General features: G+C 46.0%; 1 protein-coding gene across 1 annotated transcript in view; it reads right to left on the reverse strand.

The window, feature by feature from the left end:
- The window catches only part of LOC144179634 (polyamine-transporting ATPase 13A3-like), a 93,094-nt gene that overhangs the window by 41,568 nt on the left and 36,226 nt on the right, over nt 1–15,300 (reverse strand). The window contains exons 9-16 of the mRNA XM_077708051.1: nt 14,844–14,910; nt 13,830–13,961; nt 9,338–9,514; nt 7,097–7,242; nt 4,538–4,800; nt 2,578–2,725; nt 1,225–1,359; nt 120–279 (exon numbers count right to left, since the gene is read on the reverse strand). Of these exons, the coding sequence (XP_077564177.1) occupies nt 120–279; nt 1,225–1,359; nt 2,578–2,725; nt 4,538–4,800; nt 7,097–7,242; nt 9,338–9,514; nt 13,830–13,961; nt 14,844–14,910 (1,228 nt within the window). The remainder of the gene's footprint in view (nt 1–119; nt 280–1,224; nt 1,360–2,577; nt 2,726–4,537; nt 4,801–7,096; nt 7,243–9,337; nt 9,515–13,829; nt 13,962–14,843; nt 14,911–15,300) is intronic.

The following is a 15,300-nucleotide window of genomic DNA, read 5'->3' on the forward strand; positions in this document are numbered from 1 at the left end:
GAACTACCTGTTTAAAAATTATGTTATTCTTGTACGCATAAAAAGATCATGTTCCCCAGTGTTTACTCTTTAGCCTGCATTGAAGTGCGAATTCATCTGTGGGGAAAGCTTGCGCTCACCTGTATCAGCTTTCGAGAGGCTGGCGATAGTCTCGGGGGCGCCTTTGCAGAAGACGTCAAAGTGCGTTGAACCGAGCATGCGTGTAACAACACTCATACGTTGCAGGCCCGAGGAAAAAGGCAACTCCCGCACAATGCCAACCTCCATAGAACCGGGCAACTGCAACGAGAAATCCCAGCACGCGTGAAAACACATCCTGCGCTTAATACCGGAACATCGTGTATTGTTTAATCAGTGACATCGAGCAGTGGGCAGTTAGTGAGGTTTTTCAGTTCTTTAGAGATCAGACAGTCCTTTTTTTAACTGTGCATTGAAGCGAGATCGTCCTGTACCTTTGTTTTTTTTTTTTTGAAGAATGCTCAGTCATTGAAGGGCAAAGAGCCAATGATGAGCCGCCAAACGACTCAAAAAATGAAGTAACGCTGTAAAACAATTTCGTCAATTAGTACGGGAACTATACTCTACACACTTATTATTAGGTGCCTGTTGCACGTACAACACTCGCACGTGTAAGTGCAGCGGCCGGCATTTTATGTAGTACCTGTGCTTGCGCACGGCATTGCATTTCTAATAAACTCGGCACAACTGCCAAGGTTATCCTAGACGGGATTCCAGTGTGATGGGATCCCAGTGCCTGAGAAGATATATTCGGGAAAACACGTTTCTTTGTAATTTGGTAAATACTCTTGCAAGTAGTTTTTGTGTAATTGACCATGTAGTAAAGGGAGGGCACACTAAGTCAACACCATACAACTTTTACTCGTAGATATCCTGAATATACCCATACGCACCCAGAAGCGCACACCGTTGTTCTCTACAAAACAAACAAGCGCAGCTCATCTTCAGCGCTGTCCATATAGCGGATGATGGCAACATCATGGACATGTAACTACTCACTTTGCTGACTGTTGTAATTGGAATAAAAACTTCCAATGTTTCTGCTACCTTGATGGCAATACAAATATAGCGTGTCACCCCGAATTGCTATCTTTGGCCTTATTCAAATACAAATTTAGAAAAACCAGATACAGCGAGGAAGGCGCTTTTGTAATGACAGGCAGCCCTCAAATCAGGTCTCAAGAGAAAAGAAGGCAAAGTTCATACCATGGTCAAATCTCCGGAGGCGTTCAACGAAGGCTCCGATGGTATTTTGAAACTACTGGCGTTTTGAGGACGCACTACAGTTGGAGCAATTACATCATACTTTGAGGCGTCGTCAATATGTGGCTCTTCCAAAACCTGCAGCAGTGGTAATGAGGGAAGGCGACTGTAGCATCCCACAACCTCTCCACTAGTGCAGTGAATAAATTTTACACCAGCTACGTGACTGCCTCTATGGTAAGGAATAATTTTTGCGTTGATGACTGTAGACAATACTGTACCCCGTGGGACATGGCCAGTACCCGAATATACTCCATTCTTCAATAAATGGATGTGAACTCTTTTTCTAGGCTCAATTTCTTGGTTAGTGATTTTGTTTATTTGTCTTCACCTACTTGCGTCCAACTGATTCCACAATTATCAAATACCGACTTTCTACATGCAACAATATTAATCTAACATACGCAAGCTACGCTGTTAATCGCGAGCAGTAGAATCCATTCATCTTTGTTTTAACATCAAGGAATTCCTACAATTGTTGAAAAGCCCATTTCGCTAATAGAAAGTAAACTCTTCCGGTCACTGCCATCTCTTGCCTGCAAAAAAGACCCTACCAAAGCACCTTGAAATAAGGGTCAGAGCAGAAGCAGATGAGACTCTAATTACTTGAGTAAACCCAATAATGTCCTTCTGGGTCCCTTCTGTGAATTGCTTCGTAATAATTACGCTTCGGGTAGCAACACGTAGCAGATAACTCAATACGCCCCATGAGAGGACCAACAAAAACCATTTAGGATAGTTAGTTTTTGTAACCTTGTTCACAAGAAATAGGTTTTAAAAAAAATGCTACAAGTTGTGCCGCGCCTCCGCCAGATGGCGCCACGGGTCCCGCGACCGAGAAAAGATGCAGTGAAACATCCCCCTCGCGAGTGGCACGATCAAATGCAGAGCATTTCCGGGGGCGCACGACGTTAAGTAGTTTGCGTTACGTTAATGTTGTTGCACTTGTGCAACTGCTGACGAGAGAGCGCTCGTCAGCAGTTTTTTTGAATGAGTCAGCGATATAAGGCGCGTTCGTAACGTCCCATTCTGTGTCGGCTTTGTGGCGCAGTGGGGAGAGCACCATGTACATTGCGTTCCGCCTGCAGGGTCAAGGGATCGAAACCGGGCGCCGGATAGTATTTTTTTTTATATAGTAGGGAGGGGTGCGGTGCGGACTACGAACGTCAACGCGGGTGACATCGTGTGTTACTGAAATGCTCTGCATTTAAAAATTTAAAATGCGCCTAGTTTACATTCTGATGGAGTACAGAAGAAGTGGTGTACAAAAAAGGATGCTGCATTTGCCCCACTCACCCAGTTTGTGGCCTCAAACATTTTCAGGTCCAACGGGTCACCACAAAGCTGCTGCTCAATTACTGTGATTGAGTGGCAGGTGGCCATCCCTTGAAGCAACAAAGAGTCCAATGGAAGCTGGCTGGGATCGGGGACCCGTGCCTGGAACCTACCACCAGCAGTGGAGGAACAACAAACGCGAATGCATTGCACAACCAAGAGTGCTTACAACGCGACAATATTTAAACTGTAAGAGACGTCACGGAAACAATTTTGGTGCTTCCGTGAAATTGGTTATTCTGTGGACACAGAAGAAATGAACCAGACATGACGAGCGCTGATTATCTACTGAGATTTTTTTGGAAACAAACAAACATTTATGATAAAATATCCTCGAAAATAACCATGCGCTATCATGAGTACCACACCTAACACAGATAAAGGTAAAAAGAAGAAGGAATACTACTACATCCAAGAACAATCATGAAAGGCCCCTTCTTTATTGTGTAAAAAAATAGAGGCATGCCTAATGAACTCGTCACCGAGCCTGCTTACGTTGAAGGAATCTACTATTTCTCCCGTGAGCTGATTCGGATGACGGAACTGTACGACAGTTTTGTCAAGGTGGAGCTGACAGGAGCGCGAGGAGCACGAACGACAGTGATCCGATGAATAAGATATTGGTGTACACTTCACGTAGTTGAAGTACTCTCTTAAACGCGCTTTTAAACACCGATCTGTCTGGCCAACGTGAGCCTGACTACTCGGCGCTTAGTTCTGGTTCTTTTCTTTATGTTGTAATTTCGCGCTGTTTCGAAACCATGTCAGAATACAAACACGCACAACATTCCACCCTGCTGTTTCTTCTCTGTATCGAGTTGTCCAGATTTCATCGTTACCATCGTGAGCCTATTTTAGTCTACTGCCGGACTAAACACAATCTGAACTTCCCACACAGTCTAGCCGCAATCCTTTCTAAAACCCCTTTTCTAATTCTCACCTAAATGTACGCGGTTTGCCGCTATTGGTTGGTCCACTTTTTGGTAGCCATTCTGTTAATCTAAAGGATGACCAGATGTCACGTGTCTGCAGTACTTTCATACGCCAAATGATTGATTGTAGGGTTTAACGCGCCGAGGCAACGCAGGTGATGAGGTGAACCGTAGTGGAGGGCTCCGGATTAATTTTGACCACCTGGGGATCTTTAACGTGCGCCGAAATCTCGTACACACGGGCCTTTTTGCTTTTTGCCTCCATTAGAAAAGCAGCCGCCGCGGCCGGGAATCGAACCCACGACCTTGTGCTGAGCCACCGTGGCGGGTGCCATATGCCAACTCCCACTTTGCTCTTCATTTGATCCAGGATGTAGTTATATCTTTAAGTTATAAGAAGAAGTTATATGAAGTTATATCTCTAATACAAGATCCTCTTTCTTTACAATTGTCACTGATATACTTCGTCTTCCCATCATTTTCTCAAAGAGTTAAGTCAGTCAGGTATTTCAGCCGTCTAGGTTATCACAAATTATCCGAATGGGCTTATTACCTGTCGTGTTAGCGACAAGGAGTAGGCAACTCTTTGTTAATTCTGACTGCATGCCAAACGCAATCCAGCCATATTCTTTTTATACCGAATTTATTCCTGTTTTGTTTGGCAATTTAGGCTTGTTTAAATTTTATTGATACCTTTTTTCTTTTATTCCGTTACCTGACTTAGGAGGGAGGCTTAAGCTCATCAATTTAACATTATTAACGATATCTTTAAACAAAACACTGTGTTTTCAGAGTATGGTTTCAAAAACACACACAAGAATCTGCAATATCTGGGGAGTCTAAACCGTGACCTTGTGCTCAGTGGTAGCATGACGACTTCTGGTATTAATGGCCCCCAAGAAGTCAAGAAGACAACCTTCATTACATTTGACCCTTGAACAAACAAACTCGTGTCACGCAAGCGCATCATTCCATGACAAATCACGCACTTTCCTGTGTTGACCGGCACCACTCCAGCGAGATCAAGTCCGTCCTCGGTGAGGGTGCCCGTCTTGTCGAAGCAGAAGCAGTTGATGCAGCCCGAGATGTTGATAGAGCGTGGCGAGATGCAGTAGATTAGCGCCCTACGGAGACGTGACTGGGCGAACACGATACCAATGGTCATAGCCGCCGGCAACGCGGGTGGGATCACGATAGTCACCACGTCCAAGCTGCGCACTATGATGGCTGACGCGGGCACACCACGCATAGCCTGCACGCGGAGGAAAGCAGGTGAGAGGGTGTCAAAGCTTTAAAGCTGACGCATAGTTGAACGGCAAGTCGTATCTGTTACGGAGTACAAGGAAATGGGCTACGGGTGGCGCTACTTCTTGTTTTCAGGAAACCAGTGCAATGTATTCATTTCGCAATGACCGATGCGTCCAAAATCAGTCAGCAATCATACAAAATGAGCTAAGAAATCAAAAATAGCTAATAGTAACAAATGGGTAAATTTTAAATAAAAATATAACAAATACAAAAAATTCAGGCAACGTGGGTTTGGGTAGTTTGCTTCAGAGAGAGGGCTCCGAAGCATGTTTTGTGGCTGTACAGGCCGTCAGTAAACTACGGGCTTTCATTGCTTTGCTGCGAAAACTGGACCTTGGTTAGACACATGCAAGTGACTTAGCGAGGGAACCAGACAGGAGCTGAAACGGCACTTCCTTGGGAGGCCAGGGGCCGAATTCTCTAAAAAACGGACGTCGTTTTGAAACGACGGGGTAGCGCCATGCAAATGCATGTGTTCTGGGGTTGGGGGCGTCGCTTTGGGGCGACCCGCAGGGGGAGTCACCGCAGAAAAGCGCTGTGGCAAGGGCGCGAAGTGACAAGCGAAGCGACGGGGGGGCAGAGGGTGTCGCTTCGCGCCCTTGCCACAGCGCTTTTCTGCGGTGACTCCCCCTGCGGGTCGCCCCAAAGCGACGCCCCCAACCCCAGAACACATGCATTTGCATGGCGCTACCCCGTCGTTTCAAAACGACGCCTCGTCGTTTTAGAGAATTCGGCCCCAGATAACGCTTCAAGCGCTTGGCTTAGGTGAAAATAGCGGCATCTGTCGCACAAGAAGAAACTGCGGGGCCTGGGCGTGAATGCCATTTAATTGCGCAGACCCGCAATAAATTGTGGCCGCTATCATTTCGACCAGCAGATGGCGCTACCGTCTCCCTCCGCATCAAAGCTACGAAGCGTGGTAGCACGCATTGGTTTTTATTGTGCCATTATCTGGTCGCTCGCCCACGCCAGTCGCAATGGGCCGTTTCTCCTCCTATATATTATTGGTCCTTGCCACAAGTCAATATCTAGCAACAGGATCGGGCTTCCACCCGACTCTGACAAGTTTGGGTGGCGTGCCCGAAACAATTAGGCAGCTTCGCTCCAGATGTGTCAAGTCCATTGAATCGAAGGCAATATTGTAAATTTTGAGTTCCTTTCCTCGGCAAAAGCAAGGTTGATCTTTTTTGATGTTTCAGTAAACCTTGAAGCATTGCCAGTGCACTTTCCCAGTTCTTTACTGACATGTCGTCTTTGTACCTCAAATTGCTTTAGTGTGATCAGCCATCCTCAGTGATAAGTGGGCAAGGGGAAACGTACATCACGCTGGCTCGAAGTAGGCTAGCTGGCAATGCTGTGCACGAAATAAAAATAGGTTCTAACTGCCAGAACGTTGTATACTTTACATTTTGAAAAAAGGCGCGCGTCGCCTGAACTGTAAAACGTCCTAATAACGAAACCGTTGACAAAACTCAAAAGCCGCGATAAAAGCATATTCTGGGGAAAAAAGGTCTGCAATAGGATTGGTTAGGAGCGAGGTAAAACGTAAAGGTTTGTTTACTCATCAAAAAATCAAGCGGCCAATCTGTTTTATGTATAGGTTTCGAAGCCACAATGCAAACTTATGTGCCATACATGATGAAGCTTTCATGAGGAGAGGGAGCGAAATATTCGGAACAGTAGTCGAAGTGGGGAAAAGTAATATGCTATAAGCAGGACGGAGGACGTATGATGTCTTCGTAACTGTGTGTATGCGGGGTCTGCCCGCGGTAGGTCCAGCCTGCGCCTTCACCTCCCGTTGCCTTGTTTGTCCACCACTCTACGTAAGCCACGCGTGCGCAGTTCGAACGGTACCTCCGGGGCCGGGTCAGCTGCCGGACGCAGCTGAGAGGGGGTGTTGCTGCGTGTGAGCTGCGCGTCCTCTAAATGAACAATAGTGCAGCTGCTGCAAATAGCGCGTTCTGCGAGTGTACAACCATGTCCCCGGAGGCCATTGCGTGCGTTAACCCTCGTTCTTGTGCGGTGAGAAAAGGGGCATTTCTATGCTTCCGCACGCACGACGAATCTGCAGCCGATCGCCCTTTTTTGTCCGTGAATTTCCGACTACTGTTAAACTGTAACTCCATATGCCCGCAAAATATTGCATTCAAAGTATGCGGTAAATGCATGTAACAGAAGCCGCAACACCACCGAAATGGTAGAGCTTATAACAGCAACAACACTGTTGCAATTATGCTTGCCTTTAGGACAACTGTGTAGATGAGACCAGCACTGGCCAAGGTTGCCAAGCAGAGGAGGAAGATCTTGATGTGTCGGTTGAACTTGAAGTCAACAGGCTTGGGGAACATGATGGACCGCACGAGTTCCCCTTTGGCTGTCAGAAAACCTGCGGCGCAGAGACAAGGTAGGGACGAGAAGCGACGGCTCCAGCTACGGCAGGCTGTCAGCTGTTTTTCGTATACGTGACGTGTGAGAAAACGAAAATGCGCACGAAAGAAGGGAAAAACGAAAAACAAAGAAAGCAGAAAATATACGCACACGTGGCCTGGTAAGAAGTTGTAGAACTTGTTACAAGGAAATAATGAATAGTTTTCGAATTTCGAATAACTATTTAATTTTCTAGTTTTCCATGCTTTATAAAGTAATGAAATACCCGTATCCTAGACAGGGAAGCAGATGATATTATTATTCTCAAAAATACGTATTGCTCTGGGCAAACAAATTAATTTATATTATATTCACATGGATAAACATGTGTGCGCAGCAAACAAATGTTCGTTTCTTCAGACGGCATTCTCAAACTGCCCGCATAAAAGCCAGCGACACTTCTGCCCCTAGTCAATTTTGCGAAATTGCAATACAACATCAGGATAAACAGCCATCTTGGACTAATACCGTTATAAGATTAAGCAGACCGTAATGGGGAGACCATTTATAATAAATGTACTCATTTTATGGGTTCTCCCAAACAATGTTTGCTGTTATTTAGCCCACTCTTAGCAATAAGCGATTAGAGTTCGTAGTGTTGATAACTCTCTCTGCCCAAAGCCTCACAGATACATTACCTTTCTGCACACCACGACCAAAGAGTAGAAGTTTTCGTGTACCTAAATGAAGCCCAAAATGTAATGCTACGCACGAGCCTTGAAAATAACTCGTAAACAGTAACTCGCAGCGCCAGTTTTGGACTTTTGTTAATACAGTCGTTTTCTGCGGGCGGCCTTGAATGAAATTTACTACAATACCAACATACAGCGCATGCTGTATATTCTGATGCAAAGTTCTCAGAGTCACAGATGTGTCACAGTCACAGAGTCACTATGGGCGCAACATTTGTTTAAAAAACCAGAAAAAAATCGAACCTCTAATTTCGTTTTTCTTTACATCGCGACCCACTAACACAAACCTTTTTTGCTGTTATCAGCACGTTCCGGAGAGTAATGTCGTTTAAACCTAGAATATAAGCTTTGGCGTCAGACATACAGAATTGCTGCTCGTTATTTAGGTATTCTCCCCCAGAACTAAGAATGTGAGTACCAGCTGACTACTTTTTGAGTGCAGCTCTTATGCGGTCGGTTCCTGAAAGCCAGCGGCGTCATAGCACGGCACAATGGAATCAAAGTGGTGTGTAAAAGGAAACGAGTACGAAGCAAAGCGCTAAATGAATGACGGTGGTGTCGAGGACAGCGGCATGAGGGCGGAGGAAGCTACGGCGGAAGTAGGACGGGGAAAGCAATGGAAGGGAGTAGCGAACGAGGAAACACAACGGCGAATGGTCAGAAGATCGCCCGCGCCGTTAAGAGAGGGCGCCAGAAAAGTGGGCTGACCTCTGTTCGCCATGGGGGTTTAGTCTGCAGCTACTACTGTCAGACGCGTCCCCGCATCACCCATCAACTTCACTCTGTGGCCTCGTGATCACAGAGGCAGTCGCACCATACTCCGCTTACTGTGAAATGTGAGGCCAAATTCATTGTCCGCGCATCTTGCACTACCGACAAATGCGGTGTCGGTGCTATTGTGAGTAGCGCCGGCCAGTCAAATACTTAATCCAAAGCAATTGCTTTTGTATCACCTAATCTGAATAACCATGAGTGATCTGCCTTTGCACACTTTTTCATTTCTTCAGGACTCTTTTCGCAAATAATTATGAAAATCAACGAAGCGATGCACACACACCAGACTGTTTGATCGCGGAAATGCCAACGCAATATGTTTTTGCACCTATTTGGTCATCTGTGCAGGATAATGCGTCTCTCGTCAATGTATAATGGTCTCTTTCGAAAACGTCTTCGTTCGGAAGACGATATATGTCTGGAGTGTAATATGTCGCTTGGTAATGATTGCGGTGGTAGCAGCTGGAGGTCGACCGTTACTCCCACGCTTATTGGAAGGCCGACGCCACTGCCCCGCAAGGTCTCTTGTGCGCGGCGAAAGCTCGTTTCCTGCGAGTTCTTAACTGAGCGCCCAACAGAAGAACTTACCGGTTCGGACAACAACAGCCTCGACATTTTCAGTGCCGCAGTAACGTGTTTGTATGACCTTTGTGCCGCAGAACAGCGTGTTCCGTGCGTGCTCTTTCGGGTGGTACATGACGTCTGGCGCGGGCTGCGAGGCATCAGTGTTTGGGAGTGGTATCTTCACAACTGGAACAGTCTCGCCTGGGAAAGGTCGTGGAGAGGACACATCGCGTACGACAGCACTATAAATCACGCACAGATAATCAGCACAACCTGCATATCATGTGTTAACGCGCAACCTGCAGATAAGATGTTACAAAGAACGTAAGGGGGAACACATGTTACTACATAGATTAGTATGCTGACCCGTCTACAGAAACTGCCTGTCTGAAAGAAAACTTTTCTTTCAAGTGACAATGCGTGTGCAGCCGTATTATAAAAAAATACGATCACGAAACACTAAACGGCCCTTTGCGCAATTGTGTAGAAGATGCACAGAGATTTCTCAAAAACTGAGTTATTAGAACCCGTGCACCAGTATCATATCTTTTGCAGTCAACCCAGTATCATATATTTTGCAGTCAACCTCACTCATTGCCCGTCGCTTGCATTACACTGAAAAAAAAAACGATGTTTCTTTGCGGTTGATTTATAATGAAACACTAGGGTTGAAAGTACGAAAATATAAAAATTCGCCTCGGGTATCTAATTTCAAAATATCGTGCGGAAGCAGCTTTTAGTCATAGTTATAAAGCGCTGTACAATACTTTATTTCGGCCATGGTTACGCTTTTCGTACGTAACAAAGAAAGCAATAAATCATACTTTGTTATAAAGCATTGTCCAACATCGCCCGGCGGCTGTGATTTTGTCGGGGTATTCCGGGAGTATTTTTATTGGCCAACTGACCCTTGAGATGATATATATGCGTTCTTATTGGTTGTAAGACTGCTTTAGTATCTTTTAAGACGGTTAAGTTGCGGTGATGGGCCCACCATAGCGCGTTCAATTGTAGTCATGTATTTCTCCGGAAGTGGGCGTCCTGCACTCACTTTTAAACAGCATGTCTTTTCCGAGTATGCGCAAAGGATTCACAGTATGGACACACGGCATAGTGTTTCCCAAACACTAGGGAGCCTACACATGTTAAATGATCCAAAGCGGCAATAGAATACTAGGATAACATGGAAACTTCCCCTAAAGCAAAACTAAATCATTACGAGTGACCAAAATGTACTTAAAGTTGAGTAAATTGATTTAGGCAATTGTTACATAATAATCACTTCGCCTAAACAAAGAACTTAGTTTTAGTAAACATAGACATAGTTGGTTTACGTTGGTGCGCACAAACAACGAATGTGGGTAGAAATGGGGGGGAGGGGGGTCCTGCACTGGGGGGGGGGGGTGCACTGGGGATATTTTTGAGCTTGACAGGGAAATCAGCTGCATACAACCCACTGCGGGGGAAGAGAAGTAGAAAGGGAGTGAAAGGATAAAGTGAAGGAGAGGGTTGAACATGAGCTATTAAATTTCACCTGGGACCTGCAGTAATTGCCAATTCGGTACGTCATCCCTGTTCAGCGTGACTGTATTTCCTCTGCTGGACTTGTCTAATAAGTATATTCGTTTATTGCTAGGTGGAAGCCGCAGCGACGTCACGGACAACGGGCGCTCTAGAAGCGTGCATTTTTTGTTTCCGACTTATGATTCATAATTGGGGGTATTTGCTACTTTGTGGGAATACATCACTTTACTTTCAGCAAGAAACTGTCGGGTATGCATCCTATGCTAATCGCAAAGCTCCTCTTTTATTTTAGTTTGGGTTTTGGCTAGTCGGTATCAGGGCTATATGGCGCTTATGACTATTGCGTCTCCGTGTGGGCCACACGGATCCATACACAGCTCTACCCTTACAACGTCAATCGGTACCCGCAGCTTCACATACCCCGAGTTCAATTCAAAATTTTTTTTATCTGCAACCGATGGATTATTTTACTCCTCGAGGTGTTATGTTAGGTCTTGCCCGCAATGTTTAGGCTTAAGATTAGGTCTTTTACAATGTACATAAAAATCCCACCAGGAGCGATAGGCCGTCGTGACATATTGCAATCATCTATAGCCCCGCGCACCGATCACGTTGAGCACGGGCAGCCAAGTTCGGTGACATCAGGTTCTTCAAGTTATGTTTGCAGCAAGGCCGTCCTTCTACACTTCAAAGAGTTCCAAGCAGCAAGCCGTACTGCGTTGCCTTGACGCATGGGCAAATTAAACCAAGTTACGCTTTATTGCACAAATGAAAACAGCGGGATAAAAGCTGCCTGCAGCAGGCGTCATGCCGAGGCGCGTAAACCGTGAGTACCGGGTAACGAAGCTGGAGTCACAGGAGTGAACATCAGCATGCCGCATCTCGCGCCGGCTGCCGCTAGGACAAACCGCCTGCCCGCGCGGGGAGCATGCAGTGGTAGCGTGCGCTGGGCAGCTAGGACCTGGACGTGCAAACACTCCTCGTCAAAAGAGCTGCCACCGTCGCCGCCAGGCTTCAACCGGCGGCAACCACGCATCGCTAAACCACAGAACTCAATAGAAGCGTTTCTCTCTCTCTCAGGAGTAGTGCTCTGCGATCCGGCAGATTCAGTGGGCGCCGCAGGTGGTGCTACAGGGACTTCGTTCAAACGAGCGCCGCCGACAGCGCCGCCTTTCCTGCGCCGCGTGGTCCCTTGCTCTCCGCGTTAAAAAAAAAAACAACCAAAAGGTGACAAAAACAATCTGCGCTTTTTTATATTCACTGATGTTGGAAAAAAGATATCAACTAGCCATTATGCGCTAACCAGCTGCAAGACATTGCACCCAAAACATTTTTGGTTGTTTTAACAAACAAAAATCCCATTACGATTACTTTACTACATAATGCGAAATTTGTGCCAACTAACTGCAGTCTTCCCGGTCACGGCCCATATTTGCTGCATCTCAGGAAGTGATCGCGTGATCAGCGAACGCACAGCGGCGCGCGCTACTCTGACAGTCGCGAGTTCTAGCTGACCGTCTTTAACGGTCCGCTCCGCTCGATAGCAAGCGGGAGCGCCATTGCGCATGCGTGGCGCGCTTGGCCGCCAACGGCAGTGGCTCCTGTCGCGCTGACCGTGCCGCCGATAACGGAGCGGACCGTCGAAAACGGTTAGCTAAAACTCTCTATTATCTTGCAGCGCTTCGCCGCCACGCGCATGTTGTTGCAAATCGTGTTGAAAATTTCCACGCAAACGTCACGCGTTCCGATGAGCCAGAAACGGGGGAGGGGACGGAGAAATTGTGAGGGGGAGGGCGCTCTTAAAAGCGGAGGCGCATGGCGAAAGTGTGACGGCTAGGCAGTGAGACATACTGAGCCGTCGTGACGCGCTGGTCTATGACCCCTTAGCACCGCGAGTTGGTTTCCTCACGAGACGCCACCCCTCTGTTTTCTTTCGGCCTGGGGTAGCTCCTTCGCTCGCTCGGTTACGCGGACGCCGCCGCGAAACCGCTATACCGGGCGCTAAAGCGATTTGCGATGAAAAAAAAAACAGACAGTTTGGACGGGGAACCGCTTCTTACTTGTAAATGAGTGATAATGTACTGCAAACGGGGCGTACAATGAGCGCATACCTAAAGCTATCATTGCAGCATAATCTCCACCCTCACGACTGGCAATACAAGTAGCCGTAATCGGCATTCAAAAAACATTTTGCATGATATTAACTAGATAACGTATCAGCTGTGCCCAGCAAGCGGTTGAAATACTACCTACCTAAAACATATTAGGCTATAATAATCCACAACTTCGATTATAGGCATTTCGTGTGAAGTAAAATATTGTGTAAACAACGACATATATACGTCCACACCAGAAATAGAAAGTCTCTTTACACTAACCCATACGTTATGTTGATGCGACATGTTGGGCACTGGCTACCAGGGACATGGATATTGTGAGGCAAATTGTGAGGGACAGACTATTGTACGAGTGTCGAGATGCTGCAGTGCAAAAATTACAAAACTCTCAACCTCGGATATAGGGTTCACCGGGATATCTCAGCCGGTCTCAATTCGTCCAGATAGAGCTCACTGGTTTTATTGCCTGAACAAAATGGCGGCCACGTATCATTTTTAGTACTTCGATGCTATAGCTTAAGGTAAACGCAAGCACCCACATTCCCCTGCACTATAACAGAGCAGTTAAGAGCTTGCTGGTGGCTTCTAGAAAAAATGCAACACTTATGCTACAGGTATGTCCATTCGAACAACTCGTGAAGGTAAACCTAGGATGGAAATAAATTTCAACCGCCTAAACGAGCGCTTATCAAAAGTACACAGACAAAGCAGGGGAGATAACACCCGCAGCCTTGAAAATGCTCTTCTGGGACAAAAAGCGCACACAATCACCTTGCATTCCTTCAAAGAGCACCAGAACAGCTGGTGGCAAAAGTAAAAACGCTCCTACTGAAAGCAGGCAGCTGAAGGGGTCTGCATATGCGGTACACGCGCACCTGTAAGCATGCTCTCGTTGACAACGCAGTTTCCGGCAATGAGGACCGCATCACACTGCATGACGCAGCCGTTGCGAGGCACGACGATCACGTCCCCGGGGACTAGCTGCTCCGACCAGATATTTTTGACAACTGCAGAGCGCAGCAAACGAGAAGGCAAACGATTTCAAAGCGCATTTCGGTTGAATACAAAATGCACCTGTTCAATTCAGAAATGAAAAAAAAAACAATAAAATGCGTCACCTTCAATGCTCTTTGTAAAGCAAAGATTTAAGCCTAAAGTGCGTCATCATGCCGCAAAAATAAACGCAAGGCGTGGTTTCTTGGAGGTACCTCAGGAAGGATCGTTGCGTTAATTGCCTATAACACCATCTTAGTTAATGAAAGGGGACACGAGACAGGGAAGAACAGCACGGGACGCTCACGTTACTCTTTTTGTGGCCTCCTAAATTTGTAAGTGCACGATCGTTTTTAGAGAATGCAAAACTACCTTTGCAAGAGTGGTACGTATATAAAAACCAATTTAAAAAGCATTCTCACAAAGCAATTTTTGTAAAAATTTAAGTGTTTTTCTCCCGTCCAAAAAGCTTCTCCAGCGAACACAACCTCTTGCGAGCCATACCTAGGCGCATAACCGAGGTGGTGCGACGCTTAGGTCCTCCTTCATGAATACAGGCAATAATGCAATTTTCGTGTTTTGAGAGTTATTATGAATAAAATGTAAATCTCAAGCCACAACACTTCTTATTGCAATTTTTTGCATGTGCACTAACATTTAATGAGAAAAACGTTATGACGTGCTGAAGCGGGTGTCCTGGTAATGCGAGGCTGATTGCAAGCGAAACCGCGAACTGGAAATCGGGCATGGAATTTTTGTTGGGCCTGCAGACCGACTTCGACCCAAGATTATCCGCAAATAGTAATACTTGAATATTCAGAACGACAGATATGTTTAGTCATTTTCGTGATAACTATAATATGTTGACAAAAAATAGCAAAATTTGCACCACTCACTTCCCGTACTCCGCTTGACTGTGACGACATCTATGCCATGTACGGTGTTTCTTAGTGCTTTCTGATTCTGCAAACAACCACGTGAAAAAGTCATAAACCAAAATAGAAGAGCACTTTATCATCAGAACAAAATTATTCACGTGCTTGATAACGTTTTTGCGTATTACACAGGGTTTAATGGTATAATCTGTCTTTCTGTGCAGCGGACACACCAAAACACTAAACATGCTGCGCATGCCTTGAGATGTAAAAAGGCATGCGTAGTATGTAAAGTTACTGTGATGTTACCGTCCTCATAAATGCCCTCCACAGTTCATAGCCATGAGAAACAGGGCCGGACGGTTCTGCCATAATATAGAACAAAGATTGCTTACCCTCTGAACCGATGTAAAATGCTTCCAAATAGCGCACGTTCATTTCTCTTCCGAAAATTAATAGCGACTGAATGAAACCGATG

Source organism: Haemaphysalis longicornis, unplaced genomic scaffold (assembly GCF_048455015.1).
Source record: "Haemaphysalis longicornis isolate Haplotype H1 unplaced genomic scaffold, Haemaphysalis longicornis Haplotype H1 scaffold_4, whole genome shotgun sequence".
Classification (NCBI taxonomy): Eukaryota; Metazoa; Arthropoda; class Arachnida; order Ixodida; family Ixodidae; genus Haemaphysalis; species Haemaphysalis longicornis.